A 26439-nucleotide genomic window follows, 5' to 3' on the forward strand; every position below is an offset into this window, starting at 1 on the left:
AAGTCCCAGCCCGAAAATGCAGATACTTCCTGCAACTGGGCCTGATAGGAACATGAAGGTAAGCCTCCTTGAGATCCAGAGTCACCATCCAGTGATCTTTGCCCAGCAGAGGTAAAAGCTGTTGTAACGTCAACATTTTGAACTTGGGAATGTCCAGATATGTGTTGAGGATAGATAAATCCAAAATTGGTCTCCACGTGTTTCCTTTCTTTGGTACTAGAAACAGGCGAGAATAAAATCCTAGGCCCACTTCTGGCAGAGGGACCGGTTGTATGGCCCCTATTTGAAGTAGTAGAGAAATTTGTTTGTGAGCCTCTAGTCTTTGCTGAGGAGGAACGTCCGGCATGCCTTTGAAAGGAGGCAAGGTATGGAAATAAAACTTGTAACCTTGGTGTATGATATCCAATACCCATTTGTCTTGGGTAATCAATATCCAATTTTCCTTGAAGAGTGCTAACCTTCCTCCCAAAGGTGCTGCCAGGCAAGAAGGAACTGGCAGCTGAAAAAGTAGGTCATTGGGCCTGTTTACGAAAGGACTGGCCCCTGCCCTCACCCGAAGATTGTGCAGGTGAACTCCCTGTTCTAGGTCTGAAAGAACTCTGAGCTCTGCCCCTACCACGTCTAGATCTACCCCTAGACTGAGAATCATAAGAAGGATACGTCCACCCCTTAGCAGGCCAATTCCTACTAAACTTCGGAGGCTGAACTTGCAAAAAATCTTTAACAGCCTACATAGACTTAGCCTTGTCTTCCATTTTCTTCAAGACTGACTCCACAGGTGAACCAAACAACACATCAGACTGCAAAGGAGCATCCAAAATCCTTGTCTTAACATGGTCAGATAAATTCTGATCCTTCAGCCAGGCGTGCCTGCGAAGAACTGAGCCAGTGGCAGCCACCCTAGACGAGGCCTGCACAGCATCAAAACCACACTGTAATGAATGCTTACCCACCTGTTCAGAGACATGCACCAAATCTTGTAATTCTTTACACTCAATGCCTTCCGCCAGAGCATCCACCTTAGACTTCAATTGAGAAAGAAGAAAGTTTTGATATTTCAACATATGAAACTGGCAATTCAAAGCCCTCATAGCTAAGGTAGATGTATAGACCTTCTTTCCCCATCTATCCAAAGCTCTGGCTTCTTTATCTAGAGGAACCGGATTTTTACAACAGAGGCCTTGACACCCTTAGGTCCCTGACTAATAGTTTCTGGGTCCGCCCTAGGACTCTTATAAAGATATTTATGAGCCTCAGGCACCCTGTAATACCTATCCGGTTTAACAGGAGCAGGAGGCAGAGAATCAGGATTAAGTGAAGCCTCTGCAAACACATCTTCCACAACATCCAGAACAGGGGTATAGCCAAGGGCCTATGCTGGGGTAACAGCAAAATTCCCTAAGCCTTTTCCGAGAATCAGAGAAGTCCTGACCTTCCCACTTAAAATGTTCCCTCATAGAATGAAGTGTCTCTGAAAAGAAAAATCCTCTGGAGGAGAAGCAGAAGGAGTGGAATCATCTGCATCAGAATCAGAATAAGGAGAGTACTCTTGCAAGTCTTCAGCTGAAGACTCTGAATCATCCAGAGCCTGCTCAAAACTTCCCAACTCTGGCTCCACCCTAGGCCTCTTATCAGGAGGGGCAAAGAACCTCTAATCAGAGTAATCAAATCTTCTGCCATTTTAAGCATGTGCTTCTTAGGCACAGACCCTGCTGAACTAGGAGTGACACCAACAGAAGCTAAAACTGGCCTGCCTCTGGGAGAAGCCTTGGAAACAGAAGGAGAAGGCCTAACCACCCTAGGAAGGGAGGGGAGTACAGTAACTTGAGAAGCCCCTTCAGCCTGACCTGCCTCCTGAGAGACCACCTCCTGCAAAATCAAAGTCTCCCCCTGAGACTCCAGAGAAGTCTCCGTCGGAACCACCGGTTCCACTGAAGCCTCTAAAGAACCGGCGTCCGAACGGACGACTCATCTTGCCTGGGTTTAACTGCTTTGTCTTTGCGCTTCTTGAGAAGCGGGCGCCGGAGAATCCGACGGCATATTATAATTGCACCGCTTCCCAAAGACCAGCCTAGCACAATCTAACCTTCGCTTAATAGTGCGTTTATTGAACCTAGCACAAAAGCGACACCCAACTACGCCGTGCTCAGGCCCCAAACAAGGAATACACAAAGAATGATAATCCCTATGCGGTATCTGTTTCCCACAAGAAATACAGTTATTCACTTTTTCTGACATCCGGTAAAACACTGAGGCAAGAAAAAACAAAATATTCCCCAACGGGTACTTAGCCAACTTGGATTCGGTCTGAAACTCCGAATTCGAAAAATTTCAGAACGCCGAACGGCACTTGCAACGCTGCTTCTGCATCGGACCATGCGGCAAAAAAGACTGAGGAAATGACGTCGGTCATGCGCTTTTGTACCCTGACGTCCTGATGTCAGTTTTAAGCGCCTTGACCGACGTCAGCCTAATACTTTGGTATTCGGGCCGACCGAGGACAGCGGACTACCCATATGTAAGGACTGCAGCAATGTGAGATGAAGAACATCTATGCATAAAGTAGATGTTATGCGATTGGTAGTGTGATAAAAACAACTTGGGTGGCAAAAGACAGGGTACCTTTTTGGTTAGGCTTATATAGGCCCTAGGGCCAATAGCCTAGTATCTACCTATGAACCTATAAAGTAGATGTTATGCATTTGGTAGCCACTGCAGGTTAATAATAGCAGTTTGCTTAGATGCTGTGGAGCAGTGTTCCTACTGCAAAGTGCATTCATGTATGTATAAAACATTAGCTTTGATTAATGGATCATAACTGGCTGACACAAGTGAATTTCATCCTACATGTTAGAGACACATTATACAAGAGGCTAACTGCTGCACAATATTATATAAAAATATTAAAGACAAAAAAGAAAGGAAAACAAGAAACTAAATTTGATAAACAATATTTAAAGATATACATACACATACACACACATATAAACATCTAACACTTTACATGAAATAAATACTGATGATACTGTGCTGTCATGTAGCTTAGTTTAGATAGTTGATTTAGGCTGGAAGAGAAACGAGAAAACAAAAGTACGTTAAATACTAGTTCAGAGGTTATTTGAATACACTGCTATTGGCATTATTTATAATTACTAAAACTTAGAATATATGTGTATGTGTGCGTGTGCGTGTGCGTGTGCGTGTGTGTGTGTGTGTGTGTGTGTATATATATATATATATATATATATATATATATAAAAAGCTTTTTGAATAATAACCAGTAAAATGAAATGAAAAAAACATCCAGGGAAAACAAAGCTTTTTGAATAATATCTACTGAATATATTTTTAGAGATAAGAGCATTGGTGTCAGCACAATTAGAAAACTGGATATCATGCTATGGTGATAAAAACATGTAGTAAGCCTAATAACAATTCTATTAAAGTGAATTAATACAAGTTGTAACGTTATAATAAATTCCATATTCTATTGTAAGGCCAGAGTCTTAGGCAGAGTATAGATGATAAGTAGCAATGATTTTTAGACTTTAAAGATATTTCATAGGGTTTTGGCAGTTGGGTATATGAATTATGTTTGAGGAGGGAAATGAGTACACACACACACACACACACACACACACACACACACACACATATACATATGTATGTGTGTGTGTGTGTGTTTGTTTAAGAACTTTTATAGCTTCAATGCTTTAATTTACTTTGTATTCAACATGGTCTAGGAGACTTTGTTATCAGTAGCATGAAGTTAAGAAGCCAGCAATCTGTCTTCAATATCAGGAGGGGGAGGAGTTGGCATAATAATTAAGGTCTTTACCTCACAGTTACAAGGTACAGGGTTTGATTCTGACCTCTGGTTATAGGCTAGGATTGTAATAGTCTACAGACTCTTAGCCTAAAATTTACATATGAGCGTATAGTGTGAAACAGTTTAATTTGGAATTTAAAATATCTTAAGTATGTGAAATATATAATTCTAATCCATTCAAAAAATGTGATACCTGTTAGTTATTTTCACTTTTATATGATAATCCTGGGGAGAACTGAATACAACTTAACAAAAGACTGAAGAAAAATAAAGAAAAAGATGAAATGTTTAATAAGATGACATGCTGTAAGACTGAACAGAACAGGTCTCGTAAATGACAGGGCGGAAGAATTAAGAAATGAAAAGTACCATTGTTTTTTTGTAAAGGAACATTTAGTTAAAGTGTTATAAGATATGCAGATATCACCATAAATATAGCTGAACATGAATGTTTTCAAGAAGGAAATCAAAAGAAAGAGCGAAACAGAGAAAAAGGAAGTAAGGAAAATAAGGGAAAAGATAAAGGGGAGAAGAAAAAAGGTAAATAGTTGCAATAGCCAATACCAATGTATTACAAATTAAAAATGAGTTCAGTATCCAAACTGATATTTTAGCAAAGAAGGATCTTCCTTGCATAATAACAGATATATTTATGCCTTGCATAATACCAGATATATTTATGCAAAATATATTTTGTGTGAGAATAAAAATGAAAGGAGAAACTGATCATTACAGAATGGGAGGGAAGGCTGTTAACTTATTTAATCACTAGAAGAAATACAAATTATTATCTTGAGCTTGGAAGGGTGGGTGAGTGTACGCTAGATTACTGGTGTCACCAGGGTCCTAGCCAGCTATTTTGACACCCTGAACCTTTCCCCAATCTGACACCATCTCTTGTACCTTAGGACCCAAAAAAAAAAAAAGGTCCTCCCTAGAGATGAAGAACAAAAACAAATATTTATTACAGTTTGATAGAATATAGGAAGCACTGAACACATCAGTCCTGACCAAAAGTACAGTTTCGGCATTCAGTCCTGAATGCTAGTACTGCACTGGATCACGCACACATACAACTCCGAAGTGCTTCAGACCTGATGGCCAATGAATACCAGGACTGATGATTGCCCCTGACACCTTGCACCCTGGATGGCATGCCCCCTTTGGCCCACTCTAGCCATGCCTCTGGGTGTCATCTGTATATTGTCTAATAACGGATTAGCTTGTCTGATGTTACAGTTGTATATTCATGTCTTTGTTAGGGCTGCTTTTCCATAACTGAATAATGAGAAAGAATGATATTAGGCAGCAAATACATGAATTATTTCTCTTTTGTTATGCCTTTGCTTTGGTCTTGACATATACAAAAGCAAGAAATAAATGAACCCAGAACATCTGGAATTAAATGAGCCAAGGCACACTTAAGCTTTTGTTGCCGCCACAGTCCCTTCTTTTTAGGCAAAGTCTAGCTAATGGACATGCTAAAGTAACTCACGTATCATATCCGAAACATCAGCAAAAAGTCTAAATAACAAACTACCTGACCATGAGGCTCTCCTGCATTAGGAACATATATCCACATCTGTATAATTACTGAAGCTTGGCTTGAAAATGTTCAGAAAGCATTCCCTCTGTTACTTGAGTTTTGCACCTACCATGGATGCAGTGGCAACTGGTGGCCTCTCCATATTTGTTAGGGACCATATTACTTCTAAACAGATTCCCGGAGTCTCACAAATGGAATGCATTGAATTCCAAATCACACTACACAGGGCCAGTGACTAGTTTCTAGTCTGTTACAGGCACCCACTTTGTATCCTGAAAATCATATAATATTCCTAAATATAAATGATGAACTCTCTATAAAGAACACCATTATTTTGTGAGACCTTAACCACCTCTCAATAAACTAAAATACCTATACCCCTAAGGTAGGATATGCCCAAAAGATTTTAGACACAGGTTTAAAAAAAAAAAAAATAGTGGACGTGATATTTTGACCTGGCCCTTATCAGTATAACTATTTCATTTACTATTTTCCTGGAATCTGCTACCCTGGTTAGGTCTAGTGACTTCACCTTCAAAATCTCTACACTGCAATATCTTAGAACTGGGGGGTTTCAAGCATACTATCCATCAAATTCTATTATGAGGTATCAAAATTCACTTATAGCAGCATCACCCAGATGTTGCCACAGAAGGTAGCTTGTCAAAGAAATTCTATCCTACTTAGATAAATTTGTACAACTGATAGTCCCAATCAGATCTAAATATAATGGAAAATGTAAAAACAACCTGTCCTGGTGATCAACCAAAATGAAACTATACAATAAAATAAAAAAAGATCCTTTAAGTATACAGTAGAGCAAAACATCCTCATGTCAACGCTAATATTAGAAAATTGAATAAAAACTTGCAAGGTATTATTTGGTCTTCTGTAGTAGCCCATTAAGTTACTTTTCCATCTGAACCTAAGGACAATTACAAATCATTATTTAGCTAAATTAGGAAACTAAGAAGTAACACCCAACATTGCTCTGACATTATTCATAATGGCACCGCCTACTCTAATCCAGCAGACATTGTCACTATATTAGCAAAGATTTTAGCGTGAATTTTATCCGATAGATGACTATCACCTATATCTGAATCTCCCACAGGCCTCATCATCTTCATCACTAAAGAACATTTACTGGAGGTGCTCTCCAAGTTTAAAAGTAGTTTTCTTGGATGTTAAGGTAATTTTACAACTAGGCTCTTTAGAAAATCTTGTAGGCAGAACACATTATTACAGCATAATAGCATGCATCCGACACATGTGTACAAGAATATTTTGAAGGGACAAGGGATGAGGATGTCAAGATTGAATAATACTGAAGAAGGTTTTCTAGCAGATTTAGGTACACTTTCGAATGAGTTCCTGACCAGAGGCTATAGTAATGTTGAAGTGGACACAATAACAAAAGAAGTCGTGAATCTTAGGATGGGGAGGGCAAAGCCATACTTTTCTGAAGATGGTGACTATTTTGATGGGAGACCATGTCCACAGAGAGGTGGACATATTCCCCTGACCCTGTCATTTGCTAGTGACATAAAGTAGGTCAATGATGTTATCTATTCTAATTGGGGCATTCTAACCTCAGACTCTTGTATTAGAGACTTGATAGGTGAGAAACCCCTTATTAGTTATAACAATAAAAAATCTTTGAAACAACGTCTCTGTTATAGAGACAGTTACAATGAGTTCCCCCGATCACAGTCTTTTACAGGGACTCGTCCCTGTGGCAGCTGTAGATATTGTGTTCATACAGATGGTACTAATGAATTTATACATCTTGCCTCTGGACAAACTTTTTTCTTTAAAGTTAATGCTAATTGTAAGACCAAAAACCTGGTTTATTTAGCTACCTGCAAAGATTGTAATAGTTACTATATAGGGAAACTAATAAAATGCTCTTTGAGAGGATTGGTGAGCACCTTTATGCCATAAAAAAGTGTGATGCTACAAATGCTTTAGCTAAACATGTGTTAGAATCTGACTTGCAACTTAGTTTTGTTTTTAAAGTAATGGAGGTAGTGTTTAACAATCCCAGAGGTGGTGATTTAAAGAATTATATTGAACAGAGAGAAGTTCAGTGGATTTTGAGGTTTGGTGCTGAAAGGAAACTTGGCCTCAATGACAGGGTTTCTTTAAGACCCATTCTAAAATCCAGGGATTCAGTTAAGTGATAATTGCTCATTTTAATAACTGATGACTGCTGTTTTACTATATAAATCTGTTTTGCTGTGATGTTATTTGTCTGAAGAAGCATTTTGGTGCGAAAGCGCTCACCATTTGTTGTCAATTTTTGTTTTTATTAAAAGAATTGTGCTACAGCTTTGTCTTCTGGGATTCCTTCTACTTTTTTACTTGAGATTTTGCTGTTTTTTGGTCTCCCAGTCTAGCCTTTTGGAGGTATATTGAACTTTGTAAAATGATTAGTACTTTAATAATGTATGAAAATCAAAATGTCTTTTGGCTTCTGTTGTTAGGGGTCACCACAGCAGATCACTGGTCCGCAGACTGATTGGCAGTGGGGTTTTTAAGGTGTTGAGTTGCCATCCCGGCACCTAACCTTCACAGAAGGCACAGACACGCACCTACTCCATGCCCTTATAACTCACTCGACAGCAGGGAGGACATGTAGACTCTGTACAGAAGGCACTCCAGCCAAGAATCAAATCAGAGAACCTCTTCCTGTGAGGCAACAATGCTAACCACTGCACCACCACACCACCACGGCCAGAGAATCAAGATAGGATTTATATTAGTAAACTCAGTTTACTATCAAACAAATTGTTACAGTAACTGACTATGCTAATGTTAATAAACGAAAATTGACAGTTGTTACCCTAGATGTCAAAAATAAGACTTAATGACTCAGTCCATTGGAAATATTTATTTAAAATCTTGAATATATTTGAATTTCTGGATATATTTGTGGAATTATTAAAATGCATATGTTAGATTTTTTTTCATATGTAAAGATAGATTTGTATGTACTTAAATCTATGAGGCTACACATAAGAACTAAACAAGGATGTTCTCTCCTTTATTGTTTGCTTTAGTATAGAACTGCTAGCTAACTTTATTAGATTAAATTATAATATAGAAGGCTTTAAGCTTAATAGCAGATAATGCTATAAAGTTTAACCATTTGTAGGTTACATTTTATTAACTATAAGTGATACAGGAACATCTATTTTTAAATAAATAGTGTCTTCGTTTTTATCTCTAGCTTAAAAATCTAAGCACAATAAAACTAAGATAATAGTAGTTAATGATAATATTGACCTATTTCTGAGAAAAGTGTATGAAGGATAATTAAACACCAAAATATTTAGGAGTAATTCTCATAAAAAATCTAATGAGATTGTACTAGGCAACTATAATACAGTTATAAATCAGTTACTGTAAATCTTTTTGTTGAAGTACCGAGGGTAAGTATGAAACTAAAGAAGAACAGCTTCACATAAGATCAGGGCTGTTGTGGAGTGCTCTTTAACTAAGAATTAGAAATGTAAAGACTTCGTAGGATTTAAAAGGGTTTGATCAGACCATAGGAATTAGAACATGTGATCCTAACTATCAAGTGGGAATCTCTTAAAAGGCCTTAAGTAAGACTTTGAGTTTGGTACTATACAGATTGAACACTGAGCAAAATGTTAGCTGTAAACATAAGTTGTTTTCAGAAAATGATGTCTTTATAAAAGATGAGTGGTTGGGTAAACTATGAATAGGACTAATTCACAGCTCTTAGCTTAGATTTCTGAGTTCAAAGTTATATGTAGAGTTATAATTATTTTCAAGGAAATATGGAAGAAACTGATATTAATACAAAAGTTGCCTTTTTCAACACTGTGATGATTCAATACATATGCCAAAAAGCTATAACATACTACCTCATTAACTGCAAAAAATGTGCAATAAAAGTTACCACTGCCACCAGACATTAAGGTGCTACATACCAGGACCAGTACAGTCAAATCTTCTTAAGAGCATGTAGTTTTGCTGGAAGTATTTTTACCTCATTTGACTGGACTAAAGCAGTTCCTAATGTGCTTAGCATTATCTATGATGTTTCACTGTTCAGTGTTTCTGATAGTACTGAGAGAATAGGAATAAGGGAACATAAGAGTTTAGTGTGCTTTGTGCATTTCTGAATTGTAGTTGCAGTTTGACTAATTTTTCAGATAGGGACTGGGAACACTTTTTTATTGTTGTGACGTTTCCTGTCTCTCTACAGTCAGTTCTACCACTGGTACCCATCAATAGACAAAGTGCAACTTATTTCAAGAGTATACAGTAGATGTGCACTGTTGTCTTGAGTAATGACCAACAGCTTGCACATGCAAATAAGTTTTCCATTAGTTTTCCAGGATTTCATACACATCAGACTGATCCCTGCGTTTTGTAATGTAACCTTACAAACATTAACTGAAACCTTATCATGAGTATTTTACAGAAACACACAGACTAACTTAGACTTTTTAAGTAATATGACTTGATAGGGTATGAACTATTGTGAAGCTACTTATATCTCATATGATATGTAGTTGACTGAATTAATCATATCAGGAGTTATAAATCTCAACTCATCCACGCTGTGGAGTTGTTTACTGTGATTAACACAATGGATTGTTTATTAAATGTTAGCATGAATATCTAATGCTTCAATAACAGTGATCGGTAGATGGACTGCTCTCAACTCAGAATGATTAGATGATTGAGTTAACTATCAGGAGTGCAATACTATCTCTGTCAAATCCAGCAACTGAAAAAAATAAATAAATAAAATATCTCCAATCAAAAGGTGTAAATTATCAAAATGCTGATTTGCCTCCCTGAAAGACCCATGTTACAGCTTTTTCCTGGATTTAGAGTGTCAGGGAGTTTTGGAATTCGGTATTTTCTGACATTATAAACTTTCGCATTTGTTCTTCATGATTGATTCATACCTGATAGTAAACCAATAATTCTGAGAGTAGACTTGACTCTACTAGATTATAACAAGAGAGAAGAAAAGAAAGGTAACAAAAAGTTGGGTCATTATATGCTACAGAGCATTCTGAATTAGATTATCCATATATCATCTAGGAGATGGGCTATTTTGCAAGTGACATTTCTGCAGGTGGGGCACTGGAGATATAGTTATGAGATGTTGCTTCTGCTATTGGGTAAAATCGGGTCTATACTATGTGAGCAAAGAGTCTACTCTTTGAACACATAATCATCAATACATACACAGCGAGCACTGTAAACCGCAAACAGCCATGTCCGTGAATTTTTTCCTGATAAATAAATTCACATGGCTGTAAAAAAAAAATTTAACACACTAATCTCCCCACACACCTAAATATACCAACTCGGAGATCGCTCTACATTGAAGAAAAGGGCTATTCCCAATAATGGCCAACTGAAAAAATACGCAGACATGGCCGTTCCTGGTTTACAGCATTCACTGTGTATTTGTCGATGATTATGTGTTCGAAGAGTAGACTCTTCGATCACATAATATAGACCCTTTAAAATCATAGCATTATAATTTTAGCATGCTATTCAGCCAGCTGAAACTTAAGGAAAAACAATGAAATTTAAAGCGGAGAAGAAGAAAAAGATTCAGCAGTAGAATTAAGTAAACTTGGAAGAAATGAAAGGTGAAACGCATATGAAGAACTGGAAGAAGATATAAATGTAAGGATTAAAACTGGACAACAGAAGAGCCATAGACTAGGTGGGTACTGCAACGAACTGTGTGAAAGTGAGATAATCAATGCAGTGTCACTGATGCAACAGGAAGCACATTTGCCATTGGTGCTGGAAGACCAGAAAACTATGGGTTCTATTCTATTGGACTGCTGACACTGCAGTGCAACACAGGGGTGGGGTGCTACACTCCTGACTGTGTCATCCGTCAGATGAGATGTTAAACTAAGGTCCCATCTGCTTGACTTGGTGGTAATTCAAGTGGTTGCAAAAGATCCCATGGCACCTATCGAAAAGAGTAGGAGAATTTCTCTGATTTCCTATTGTTCCTATTGTTTCCTATTGAGGCCACATTTCCTATTGTTGTAGAAATACCACCTCAGTCTCTATCTGGCCAATAAACGAAAAATAAATAATTAAATAGAATTCTAGAAATGAGTATAAGTAAAGTGTTAAAGATACTCATAAGTATGGAAAAAAGACTACCAATGAGGTTAAATGTTAGATTATCAGCGAGGCTAAATGCCTTCCCTTGCAAAAATATGATAAACCAGTATAATTTGCTGAATAAATAACAAAAGGAAAGCAACCGTGGAGTAAACAAAACAGAATTTAACATGGCGATCCATGTTAAGAATACCAGGAAGGCTTGGAACAATTCTGTAAAATAAGTGACACTGAAAAATTGCCATGTGGTTCCAAGAGTCACTGGTTTTCTACTGTCAGATTTATAAACCATTGCAAAAAACTTGTTTTTTACCTCTGGACAAGAAGAACACCTTAATAATGATGTTTAATGAATTAGATAAATTAAAAATATCAGAATTTGAGGTCAGTTATATCCTTCAAGTTTTTCATAAACATAAAACAAATAAGGCTCCATTTCTGACAATGTAACAGACAACTAATAAAGTTAAAAAAGGGTTGTGCCTGCTACTAACATATCTTTTTTAGTATAAGCCTAAGGACAGCTTATGTATGCCAGAAATGGATGACATTTTGGCAATTACTAAAGGAAAAGGATACAAAAATTATCCCTGCAGGGGGGTTAAAAAGTTATTATAGGTTCATAGGTGTGTACTAGGCTAATGGCCCTGGGGCCTTTACAAGCCTAGCCATAAGATTAACCTGGCATAGTGCCACCCAACCTTAGTTCCTAGTGCTTCTGTCGAGTAGAGCCACTGGTGTTATCCTTGGGGTGTATTTTCTGTTTCCCATCCAGTCATCAAGACTTCTCTTGAAGAGGGTCAGCGTGCTCTGCTTGACATGTATGGAAAGTCTGTTCCATAGCATGGGCAGTCTCTGGGTTATGCCCTGTCCCTCCAGCATGTTCTGTTAATTGTGGTAATGAGGTTGAGATTGGGATTTCTTTAGATACAGCATTTCTAACAGAGCTGGGTCAGACACAGCTTTGTAAGTCAAGCAAAGATCGCCTCGAAGTAGACGATTTTTTGAGTCTGTTCAAATAGGACAAGTTTTTAAGGCCTAGGATCCTCTTTGTGAGGTACTTTTGTGACCTCTCCAGTTGTTGTAGGTTTCTAGTGAGATACATGCCAAATGGGGCATTGTACTCGATGATTGGCCTAATCTCTCTTTCTTCCTGGATGCAATACCCTTAGCAATGGGATGTGCCACACAGAAGGACTTTCTGACCACAGTAGCAATGTGGTGATCAAAAGAGAGGTTACTGTCAACCTATGTTCCCAAATCTCTTATAACGTCTTCTGTGTTAAGTGGACTACCATCAATGTGGTAATTCATGGGAACCGGGTTTTTCCCAAAGGGGATGACAACACATTTTTTGGCATTGAGCTTAAGGCCATGGTTCTGACTCCAGTCGTTGGTTACAATGAGACCATTCTGTAGGATGTCAACATCACTTGGGGAGTTAATAATGGCTCCTAACTTGCAATCGTCTACAAACTTTGTCAGACAGAGTCCCTTCGTGTTGGCCTGGACTTCAGAGAAGTAGATACCAAACAGGAGAGGACCCAGGACCAAACCCTGTGGGACTCCACTCGTGACTAATCGGCAGTCTGACTTGGAGTCAGCTACTTTCACACTGTGGGTTCTATCTGTAAGCCAGTTTGCAACCCACTTACTGATATAGGGGTTGATGCCAAGCTTAGTGAGTTTTTCTATGATTCCTGAGTGGGGAATGGTATCAAAAGCCTTGGCCAGATCAAGGTAGGCTATATGAACAACCTTGCCTTCATCCACATCTCTGGTGATTGACTCAAAGAAGTTGACCAAGTTGAGCAGGCATGATCTACCCTTCACAAAACCAAGCTATGTAGGATTCAGAGTTTGACGATTCCCTATATCCTTGTTTATTAGGTCCATGATGATGCATTCCATAGCTTTGCATATCAGACTAATCAGGCTAATGGGGCGATAGTTCCCAGGGTCTGTAGTCGCTCCTCCTTTGTGGAGAGGGCTGACTGTAGCAGTGCACCATTCGGCAGAGACAAAGCCTGAGGTGAGGCTGTGATTGAACAGGGCACACAGGTGAGGTGCCAGTTCACTCTGTAGTTCATCTAGAACACAACCAGGGATATTGTCAGGTCCCATAGAAGCTGTATTCTTGGCCTTGAGCAGTGCTGTTTTAACCTGTGCAGCAGTATTACAGGGTGCCTGGCAATCTACTGGTATTGTGATTGGTCCTTTGGGGGGGGGTAAAGTTGGCACTGAATCTGTCGGCCACTATACTGGTAATACCTGTTGGCTCAGTATAGGAGGTACCATTGTGCAGTAGCTCAGAGCAAATCTGGATATTGCTGTGGAGATTCTTTACATAACTATAGAAGGCCTTGTGGTTGTCTTTACTATCTGCTGCAATTCTGTTTTCATACCTAGGTTTAGAGGATTTGATGAGGTATCTCAACTTTTTGTTGAGGCAGATAAGGGAGTTTTTCCAGCCTTAGGACTTAATCTTATTCCGCATCAGTTTCCTCCTTCTGTTGTAGAGTTTGTTTTAGCTTCCTTTTTTTGGAGGAGAGTGTCTTGGTTCTATTGGGTATGGTAAGATCCATGCATTTGTGTATGTGTTTGTACAGTGCATTAGTGTATGATCCTGCAGTCACGCAACTATTCTCTATTTGCATGGGTGCCATGAAGTTAGCCACCTCTGTTTTTAGGATCCCAAAGTTAGCTTTGGAGAAGTTTTACAAAAAAAAACTGTCTGATAGATAAATGATAGTGTGGAGTAGCATTCAGAGAGGAGGGACCATGCTGATATGAAGGGGTTGTGAATTTGACCAATTACATTACTTTTGGGAAGAACGTACCTGAAACTCTAGATAAAGTAATACAGATAAAACTGATATTCCTGTATTTGCATTTGAGAGTTATGATATTTCATACAGTCATGATTTTAAAAAGTACCTATATAAATATGTCTAAAGCTATATGAATATGACAGATAGAGGTTTAAATTAGAAGATCTTAGAATACTTGGTAAGCTATATATCAGAAGGTAACTCAGGGGTCATTGGTGAGATAATGTATTTTTGAGATATATGTCAATGGCTTGGTAATACCTAAAAGTACAGTGAAAATATGCAGATTATATAAAATTAGGGATGTGTGTAAAATCAGAAGAAGATTATGTGAAACATAATGTGTCTTATGAAAAGTGTCAAGGGAAACCGAATTTAAATTCAAGAAAACCTGCACTTAATGTAAAAACTAGCGTGCCATATCTGTCTGACTATGGTTCTCATTTTAGACCGCTGGTAGGATTGGCTGGCCTAAGCAATTAAAAGAATAGTCTGACTTAAGCATTATAAATGGAAGCAAGTTAACCTACGATTTACAAATCAATACATCAAGTGCAAAAGAAAGAAAAGGAACTCTGTATGTTAAGATTTATGAAAAAGTAGTATACATCCTCCATATAGCATTAATATTTGCTTTCTTTTAAAACAGAAGAGGAAGCTAGAATTGAAAGAGTTAAAAATGTTTGCAAGACAGTTTATAGGAATGGCAGAAATTCAGCATGATGAAAGTCTGAAACTTCTAGGTTTTGTCTCATACACTACAAGGATGAGAATGAACCTAAACAGAGTTATTAAACCACTAGAGGATGAGGACTATTTAAATTGGATTAGTCTAAGGAAGCTGTCACATAATTAGATATGGGGTAAAGACTGATACAGAGTTTATTTAAAACAACTAGGAAAAAGGGCGTGCTCTTCTAACAGACTGCCACTGGAAGTTGGAAGCTATGCTTCATTCCTGATTTTATCTTGTTATGTTACGTTATTTTATGTTATGTTATGTTATGTAAAATACAGGCCTCATTCTATTTACTAAACATTAATGTACTGCCCATGGTTTATTATAGACAATCCTACTGCCATCTAGTAGGCCATCACAATTCATTAGACTTACGTAAATGACAAAGCAAACATTTTTCAGGTGGCTGCATCCCCTGCAACCTGCATTGTGGGTGTTCTGTTAGCATATCCCCCGTTTCTAAATACACTGCCTCTAAGATTGCAGCAACTCAAAGGAAAGAGAAGTGCAATGTCAGACTTAATATATATCAAGACTGGGGCTGTGGAGGCAAAACATTTGCACCAAGAAGGGCACAGTCCCACATACAAAAGCAGTGCATAAAACGATATTTTTATTTCCATGATAAGCATCAGTCAGATAAGGCAGCATGACACTGTGGACAATACGCCATACGTCAGTAAGTCTGACCGATCATATCGACTAAACCCCTAAATACTTAGTCGATAAGCATTCAACTAAAATTTCATTCATTTCATTCCTTATAAATGCTGCATTTCCTCTTGTTTACTGAAAATTTATCTAATTTTTACAGGATTTCCATCTTTATATTTCGTTATCTGTGCTTATAATCCAGTATCTGCAATTACATTTTTAGACTTATGCTTAAATGTACTTCAAAGCTTTTCCACTTAGGTTCCTTCTGTAAATAGGCATTGCCCAGTAAGGCCCACTTACTCAACATAAGTTATTAATTTTTGGATTAATATAAAAGTAAGTTAGTCTGTTTTACTAACTATTTTAGAAATGACATTTATCACTTATGGAATGTTTGTAGGATTTACCTGTGTCATGTAACAATAGTTCTGTGGCATCTTAGAAAAGTATTACATAACAATGACAAATGTTGCAATATATATATATATATATATATATATATATATATATATATATATATAGATTAACCTGCTCAGAGATCAGTTCAATTTCCATTGCTCATTACAAAGTCAGCACATAACATAGCAGATCACCTTCAAAACAAGCTGAAGTCTTGTATGATCATTGCCTTGTCTACTTGAAAGACATCGACCAGCAGTACTACCCTATCACCTTGAATTAGCTGAAAGGCTCCTTATCAGTTTCATGGATCACTATAAAAAAATCTAAGGGTAGACTATCTCAGGTGGTCACTATCAAGCCTATGAAATTGCTTGGTGTGACATTTACATGAAACTTCATAGGTAAAAAACTAGAAGAGTGGTCTTAAATGTTGTCTTTCTGATAATGATTTATTACATAATGGTTTAACTGCAATTGTACCACCAAACAATCTCTAATAAATGCTGTTTCTTATTTCTGTATAGTGTCTAAAATTTATAAAACAGCATATTTTGCTAAACATTTTGAATGATAGATGCTTTAAGACTCCCCCAGCACTACACTTCATTCTACAGAGGCTAAGCAAATTAATCCTATAGCAATGTATCTTTCTAAATAGTCAGACCTTGCTGTACATCTTTCACCAAATGTAACCTGAGTTAAATTAAGATAGTTGAAACTCTGTGCAACACAGTTTTATCATATTACTGTATTCTTCCATAGCCATAATATGTGGCAATATGTCATCCATTCAAACATTCCTTCCTTCATTCCTTCTTTCCACACAGGGTGGATTTGGCACAATGGTTAAGGTCTTCACCTGAAGGACACAAGGTACAGAGTTTGATTCTGACCTCAGGTTATTGGCTGCCCTTACAATAGCCCTTCAGGGCAATTAACTTCTTAAGGGTTGGATTTGGCATAATAGTTAATGTATTTACCTCATAGAGACAAAATACAGGGTTTGATTCTAACCTCAGGTTGTTGGCTAAACTTAAAATGGCCCTTCAGGGCAGTTAGCCTGGTATCCACCTATAAAATCTATTAATTCATTCTCTGTCTGCCTAATCTACTTCTGTGTGATAAAAGGATCTGCAGCTTATCCTAGTACTCAATGTGCATAAGGCAAAAATTATGCTGAATTATGTTAGTCCTTAGTAGGATACATACTTGTGAGCATACAACATAAATATTTATGGAAAATTTGGAACATTACCACCATGCATGGCACATATGTAGGATGTGGGTGGAAACCATAGCACATCGTAAAGCAGTTGTGGGTTAAACAAAATTATTTTTATTGACAATTTTAGTCAGTCATGATTTGCATTCTACACTGTGTCGATACAGTTTGACAAGAAAATTGTCTTTAATGATAGTTACTGAAGAAAAGCTTGTCTTACGTAAATGTTTGCTGGAGTAATAAAATTAAAAAAGCCTGTATCCAGTAGTACTGATCAAATCTGATATTTTGCGTTTACCCTAAATATGTCGGCAGAAATCCCACTGTGAAGGTTACTACATGCATGTTTATGTTTAAAGTAAATAAGAACATAAAAAGCACACCACAAGGATAAGGTTAAATGTAAAATAACACACCACAAGGATGTAGTTATATGTAAAACAAGTATAGTCATCCCCTCAGTAGTTGGTCAAATCCCATTTAGAACTAGATATTATACACCAGCAGTATGGTGACACCATCATCGTCTTAGAAACGTACTTAATCAAGGAGGAGAATAATAGTCTCTTAACAACTGAGAACGTGTTTAACAAAAGAGAGAGTGATGCAGTTAATTGAGCCATTAGAAGTTTGAAGTTAAGTGCATATTGTTAAAGGGAATACCCATGTGCTGGTTCACATTATTACCTAAGGTTTTTCTGTAACTGTTCCAGAGTCCAGCAGGAAAATGATTGTCTGTGGGACCTGGGTATTTAAGCTCCTATGCAGAGGAGGAAAAATGTCCACGAATAAAATACGCTAGGGAAGCCAAGAACAAATGGATGACCAGGTAGGCTGCCTTAATAAAGGTCAATAGGTCTTGTAACCACCTACCTTGGTCTAATTTTTGTCTGAGGACTCACACAGCCATGGACACCAGGTGGTTACAAGACCTATTGACCTTTATTAAGGCAGCTTACCTGGTCATCCATTTGTTCTTGGCTTCCCTAGCGTATTTTATTCATGGACATTTTTCCTCCTCTGCATAGGAGCTTAAATACCCAGGTTCCACAGACATGGACACCAGGTGGTTACAAGACCTATTGACCTTTATTAAGGCAGCCTACCTGGTCATCCATTTGTTCTTGGCTTCCCTAGCGTATTTTATTTGTGGACATTTTTCCTCCTCTGCATAGGAGCTTAAATACCCGGGTCCCACAGACAATCATTTTCCTGCTGGACATTTTTCACCAAGGGCACCCATACCTTGGTCTAATTTTTGTCTGAGGACTCACACAGCCATGGACACCAGGTGGTTACAAGACCTATTGACCTTTATTAAGGCAGCCTACCTGGTCATCCATTTGTTCTTGGCTTCCCTAGCATATTTAACTGTTCCAGAGTGTAAAAAGGAAAGCTTAATATAGTGTAATGTAGAAAATTGCAAGGTGTGTGGGTCATATGGGGTTAGAACACTATGTTAAATAAGCTCAACCAGGAAATACAAAAGGGACAGTATGTTGCCTAAATATATTATAATTGGCTCTTATGCTGTTATTTTGGAACAGACCATATGTTCTTGGCATCAATTCTCTATATTTCCTTCTTAAACACATAAAACAAGTTCAGCTCTGTAATAACTAGTATATGGAAAACAGTCCTAAAATATCCAGCAATCTATCCAAACACAAAAAAAGCACCATGGAGATGCAGGAATTGTCATGTATACAACGAGGATCCAAATACAGCTTTATTATCAACACGCACAAAGCAAAAATAAAAAATATATAAAACACTTAACTGGTTCACCGCATTTTTCGTCTCTTTACTGAGACTTCAACAGATCCAAATTACAACTACAAATACCTATTTCATTTAAATACTATTCTAATTCAATTAATATATTAATTAAAACATGGACTAATTATTAACCCCTTAATGCCCTTCAAATAATATACTATTAACATAATACGGTGGTCCCATCAATTCCTATTATGCTAAAAATCTACTAAAAATATTAAAAAACACATTGTTTAAACCTTTTTATATTAAAACTTCTGTGAAGGCTAGTATAAACCAACTTAAAAATTTCATACCTAAAAAATGTTAAAAATACATAAAAATTGTATGCAAATATACATATATAATAATACATGTGAAGAAGGCTCCTTCTATCCTATACAAATAATTATTCCTGTTATTGAAAAATATGTACATACTTAACTAAAGATGCTAGCTGATACTCTATGCTAAAAGACATAGAAATAAAAATAAACTCATAACCTCTAATACTTCTTTTTATTTTACTATCCTGCTGGCCTAAGCTTCAGAAGGGGTAATATGGATATATTATCAATTAAACCAGGTTCAGCATACATTTAGTTTCACAGTTCTAAACATTCTGTGCTTTTTGAGCATTGACGTTTCCAACAGATTCTCAAAAAAATTTACTCATTTGAGTACACCGAGTACGCATAGTTACAGCCTTGTTAGAACACTATGTTAAACAAGTTCAACCGGGAAATGCAAAAGGGACAGTATGTTGCATAACTATATTATAATTTGCTCTTGTGCTGTTATTTTGGAACAGGCCATATGTCCTTGGCATCATTTCTCAATATTTCTTTCTTAAAGACATTAAACAAGTTCAGCGCTGTAAGTTAAACTAAAATAGAGAATGGTGTCAGCTTTTAAAGGCATTGCTTTTAAGATGTGGCAAATGCGATACTGGCGAATTTTCAAAATACTTACCGCTGGTGATATATTGTATATCATCTGGCTGTATTTTTCCTTTAGATCAATATATAGGCACCACGTAAAGTTTGCAGTGTAAAAGAAGGAAGACATATAAAAAATCTGAAAAAAAATAATAAATCATTAACGGAGTGTGTTACCTTTACCTCTGCTATAATTTTACTAACTTTTGTAGTATAGGATTTTATGTCTTAGCAGAAAATTGTAGCTGGGAGTGCAACCATTTTACATTCCACGTGTTAAAATAAAATTTTATTATGAAGTTTCATTTGTCAAAAGTACTTACAGTGTAGCACAACTTCACTTCCATTGGACATTAAGGAATGAAATTATCCATTCAAGTGTGTGTGTGTGATACACAAACAAAAACACTGCATAAAACATTTATTAAACAGATAAGTAAGATAGCCACCTGCATGTTATTCATCAAACTCAGTAAATACACATTTATAAAACACAATCTTTGGTTACAGTAAATAATGCAAATTGCAATAGCTTTTTAATCTTAAAAAGCTTAACTGACAATCTTATATTAAGACATAAATTAATCTACACCTGTAACCAGCATTATTATTTTGTCTTAACTGTAGATGGATCTCAAGTACTTCCTCATAAAACACAGGGTATGATCCCAATATCCTGAAACTTAAAATAAGAGGCACATTCTGGACTTTCATTATGTTTTTCATAGGTATTATACTGATTTTTAATCTTAATATCTAGCATGTGATAGTACAGATGTGTAACTAAATTTGTTGTAACAGTAGATGTTTGCTAAGCTATACGGGTTATATCCTGCATAGGATATAAGAGCCATGCAACTTGCAAAACTTCAGGACACCTTCTAGAGGCCAAAACCATTAGTCAGCTCAGATGGACAGCTGACTGAAAAGACAGGTTTGGGCGTCAAGCCCTTCAGAGCTTTCATGCCAAATGAGAAAGGGAGGCTGAGCTCTTAGAGGACACTGCTAAGAATAACAATAATAAATATCCACACCCCTGGCATAAAAAAAACACCAAAAAACAAGTGGAGTGTAGGGATGATTGGCTACTGCAGCAGTGATCATTCAAACATCTAATGCTATGGTAAGTTTAGTTACACAACATTACTATGTTCATCACACTGATCACTGCTGCAGTAGCCTTAGCTATATGGGTAGATAACTATAGCTTAGAACATCTGGGAGGTGAAAGGAGAAGAGTCCATGAGTTCCAGGAGAATGATACTTGCAAAGCCTGATCTAAACCTAGAGAAAGAATCAAGCTTATAGAGCTTTTTAAAAGTATGTACAGAGGACCAGTTTGCTGCTTCTAGAATACTTCTAGAGTCCAACCCTTTCCAAAAAGCCATAGATGAAACCAAGGCCTGGGTAGAATGACCATTAACCCTGCCTGGAATAGTTTGGTTGTGGTGGGAATAACAAAAGGTAGCAGCATAAGACAACTGTTTGGAAACAGTCTGCTTTGACTCTTTGTCCATTCTTCTTACGTTCACAAGAAATGAACAAATGATCAGAAGTTCTGAAAGATTTTGTTGCTTAAATATATTACTAAGTTGTCTGTGGGAGTCCAGTGTATGAAGTATCCTTTCTTCCTTATTTTGAGACTCAGGAAAGAACACAGGGAGATAAATAGTTTGGCTTAATTTAAACTCAGATGCCATTTTAGGGCTAAAAGGATTAATTCTCAAGGAAACTCTGCCTCTGCAGAAAACAAGATAGGGTTGACCCACCATAAGACCTTGCAACTCAGGTACTTTTCTTGCAGAGATCAGAGCAACTAATAAACCAGTTTTCCATGTTATGACCTCAAGTCAGCCGGATTAACTCGCTCAAATGGAACAAGCGATAGCTTCTCTAACACCAAATTAAGATCCCAAAGTGAGACCACCAGCTTTTTTGGAGGCCTCTTTTACAATACCCATTTCAAAAACTTTTTGATATGGAAATGTTTTGAAAGAGGGGGATCCATTGGCAGACATGCTGAAATGGCAGAAAAAAATGAACCTTGATGATGGAGTAAGACAGGCCATAGGAAAGTAATTCACACATATATTGTAAAACCAGACAACAACTAGCCCTGAATGTGTGATGGTTATGTTTTTGGCACCAAATAAAAAGCGTTCCCATTTGTTAATATATGAATTTCTAGTAGCAGGCTTTCTTTCCTCCATTAGTGCATACTGCACATCCTCAATAAACAGGTGCCTTAAAGATATGAATACCCTATCATCCAGGCAGTCAGATGAAGTTGTCTGGGGCCGGGATGTATCAAGCACCTCTGTTCAATACAGTCCGCGAGGACATTTATGGTAATTGCACCTGGCCAGTTTCAAAAGTAGACAGAATCACTGTTGCCAGAGTGAGAAGGGAGTCACCACAATGATCTTGAAGGATTCTTTCTGAGTCTTCAAGAAATACCCCGAATATAAGTGGAAAGGATGGAAAAGCATACACGAACATTCCTATCCAACGAAAAGAAAAGGCATCTATCTTCTTGCATGGAGCCCTAGAACAAGTGATTTCTTTTTTCACAAATCCACGAACAGGAATCTGAAAAGATACCAGCCCCTGGTTCTGCGACCAAAGATACTTCAGATATCTTTGTGTATTTCTCATGTGACGCCTTGACAAAGGTATCATGTAAATCATCAATGTCATGAGATCCAGAGCCTTAGGTATTCCCTTGCAGTGACTGAAGTCTGAGTAGAAAAATCCCTGGAAAAAGATCTAAATATAGATATATTTTTCCTGTGGAAGAAAAGATCTTTGTAGTAAGGTGTCCAACAGAGACACTAGGAACACATCCGTGTCTGATGGAATCAAAAACGAATTGTGAATGTTCTCTTGGAATCCTAGCCTGCATAGGAGATCTGTCACCCAAGAGAGAGATTCCTGACACTGAAAAGACTCTGCAAAGCTATACAAGTCACCTATATATGGAAAATGTAGATACCCTGTAGCCTGTAATGTGTTACAACTGGAGTCAGATGATTTGTGAACACCACTGAAGCAGTGGACAGCACAAAAGGGTAAGGCAGAGAACTGATAATGTAATCCAGACTCATTAAACCTTAAGAAACATCTGAAGTCTGGAAGATTAGGAATGTGCTGATATGAATTTTTTTAAATCTAAGGTTACTACAAACTCAAATGAGGAAGAAGGAGTAATAGATTGTGGAGTGAAGGCATTTATAACTTGGGGACTATCACAAACTGCTTTGGGAAAGAAAGGTCCAGAACTGGTCTCCAGGCATTTTTCTTTCTTTGGCACCAGTAACATTCTTGAATAAAAACTGCTTCTGCAGTGGGCAGGAGGAACTGTTTCTGTTACCTTCTGATGTAAGACAGGCGAGAACAGAGAGAGTTGGACTAGTGGATGTGGAATAATTCCCTTGAAAGGAGGGACTTCTTCCCACTACCATCTGTACCCCTGCTGAATCAGTCTCAGAACCCATTTGTCAGAAACAATCAGTTGCCAAAGAGAAAAAATAAAATAAAGACTCTTTCAAAGGGATAAACATCTGCCGGGGAGGGGGAGGACAAAGTCCCTTACACAGTTATTCTGACTTATTTGACTGTCCTTTGTTTTGGAGAGTTCATGCTTTCTTTTTGGAACCTCACTGCCATTGTTTTTTTAAACATCTGCTTACCAGCATTTTGTTGATATTGTTTTATTTCTTGGCAAAATTGAATAAGGGAGCAGAAAAACCACTGGAAAATTACAGGAGGAGGGATGAAAAATATGAGAGATTCCCTGCCTCAGCTTACTCCTCTCATTACAATTTTTGATAACCTCTGCAGCAAAGGGACCAAAAACTAACTTACCATCCAAAGGTGAACTTAAAATATCATGTTTACATCCTCCCGGAGGTTTTGAAAATGCAGCCAGACAGACCTTCTCAACATACCTCTCAACCTCTAAGAGCAAGAAATCCAGGCAAAGCCATACGTATTGGTGGACAAATGCTCAAAAATAGGGACAATTTTTAAATATTGCTCTTATAAACCTAGAAAGTTGATATAATAGATTTTTGCATTCACATGAATTTTCTGAAGAGTATGAAGTCAGAAACTCAAATGTGTGTTATTAATTTCTTTTTTTAAACAATTATATTGATTTTATATAATAATCAGTCTCAGAAAATTTAACAAGAAATCTTTTCAGAACATATTAACATAATAACTAACATAAAACAACTAAAGTATTTACAATGACATCCACATACAAATTTTCCTCAGTATTAAAGATTGCAACAATTTATGGTGTGATTTAATCTTTTTTTAACAAATTTTGTAAGTTTACCCACATATTCAATGCATGTGCTTTCCTAGGTGTTTGAGATTTTATAGTCAAAATCTTAAGTGGCATAAGTCAGTTATACCATTCTTAAATTCCGTAAAAGTTGGAGGTGATTTCTTGTAATGATGTTTCTGGCCACAGCAAGTATTGACCAGATTAAGGGAAACTGTATTTTTTAACACAATTAGATATGGGAGTGTTGAAGAGAACTATAGATCTATTTAAAATATAGCTGTACATAAAGCTTGCAATAAATTAACTTTTTACCAGTAATCTTTCAATTCAGAGCAATCATAGAACATATGTGCCCATCCTATATTTACCCCAGACTTATATTTGTTACATATCTTATTTTTTATTATTTTTATTCATAATTTGAGGTGTATAAAATGATCTATATAAAAACCTCCAGGTATATAATTTCCATTTAAGAGAAGAAGTTGTTTTACCCGCTGATTCTAAGATAATAATTTCATCTTGTTTCTTGGGAGACTCATTATTAATTGTATAATACCAACTCCAAAAGTTTTCTGAGCAACTATACACTTCTTCTCTAATGATTCTGCATATGAAGGATAGTTTACCTGTGTAAGAGGATTTCTGTTATAAGGTTAATTCCAGGTAGTCTATTAAAATTGGAGAATCCTGTCTGCTTGCAGGAGATATCAAATCAAGTTTATTTATTAGAAACTATCTAAAGGTTTGTATATCCAGCCATAGGGTTTTGTCCAGATCAAATTCTTGTATTATTAAATATGTACTTTTGACCTGTGTAAAATAATCTGAAACCAAATTGTAATTCCTTTTGTTTGAATGTTGTGTTTTTATTTGGATTAGATGAAAAGATTTCTTGAGTAAAGGCTATAGGGAATATCCAAAAAATCCATTCTTTGTAAATGGGGTGATTATATATAAAGTTTCTAAAAGTTGCCAAGATATTAAGAATATAGGTTGTTGAATGTTTTGGTGTAACATGGGTGGTAAAGTAGTTTTTTAAAAAACATAACAGAGGATTGTTTATAAAGTCCATTTTATATGATTGTGGTTTCGTAATTAATTCTGCACTTATTGTTTCCCAATAATGTTTCCATTTGGCCAAGTAATATAGGTCTATTAACTGAGTTATAGTTTTAATTATGGAAGAAACTGAATATAAATTAAAGTCTGGGAAAGCTATTTCTCCCTTATTCCAACTGTTTAAATATTTCAAGGATATTCATGGTTTTTTGGGGGTCCAGAAGAATTTTAACAACATTGTGTTTAATTTTTTAGTTAGTGATTTAGTGGGTAGTAATAAAACAGATTGAATAATATAGAGAATCTTGGGAAAAATAATAATTTTAATTATAGTTAGTCTTTCATCTGATGTAAAAAAACTGTATTCCATCAAATTATGAGTGCTTGTATATTTTCAAAACATTTATTATAATTTAGTTGTATTATGGTCTTAGTGTCTTTGGCTAATATGATTCCTAGGTATGTAATTTGTTCAGTGCTGGGTTTATATTTATTATTAATACCTGTAATTTTATTTCTGTTTGAGTAGATGGGTAGGATTTTTGTTTTGTTTTCATTGAAGGATAGACGTGATATTTTTTGAAAACATTCTATGGAATCGAATAATGATGATATAGAGGAATGATTTCCATTTGAAGTTATAAGTACATCATTGGCAAAGATGTTTCTGTGTTAATTTCATATCCTTCTATATTTTTATTTTTCCTAATTAGATTAGCCCACAGTTCCATTATCAGGCTAAGTAGTAAGGAAGAGAGCGGGCAACTTTGTTTGCTTCCTTTTATTATAGGAATATTAGATGATATGGATGGACCAATTTTAATGTATGCTAATGTCCCCTTATATAATTGCTCTAATAAATCAGTAAAATTTCTTGAGAAGTTCAGACATTCAAGTAGTACAAACAAGTAATCCCAACTTACTGAATCAAATGCAGAATTTATGTCCAAGCTTATTAAAGTCAAATCTTTTTTTTTCTTTGAGAATAATCAATTAAAGCTAAAGTTCTTTTAA

The 26439-nt window shown here is 36.6% G+C and overlaps 1 protein-coding gene across 4 annotated transcripts in view; it reads right to left on the reverse strand.

Annotated features, from left to right (window-relative positions):
• The window catches only part of TMEM116 (transmembrane protein 116), a 436275-nt gene that overhangs the window by 64028 nt on the left and 345808 nt on the right, over positions 1–26439 (reverse strand). For all 4 annotated transcript variants that reach the window (XM_044068383.1, XM_044068382.1, XM_044068384.1 and 1 more), the window contains exon 5: positions 20104–20208. In XM_044068383.1, the coding sequence (XP_043924318.1) occupies positions 20104–20208 (105 nt within the window). The remainder of the gene's footprint in view (positions 1–20103; positions 20209–26439) is intronic.

The sequence above is a fragment of the Protopterus annectens genome, chromosome 4.part0 (assembly GCF_019279795.1).
Source record: "Protopterus annectens isolate FY-2018-M chromosome 4.part0, PAN1.0, whole genome shotgun sequence".
In the NCBI taxonomy this organism is placed as follows: Eukaryota; Metazoa; Chordata; order Ceratodontiformes; family Protopteridae; genus Protopterus; species Protopterus annectens.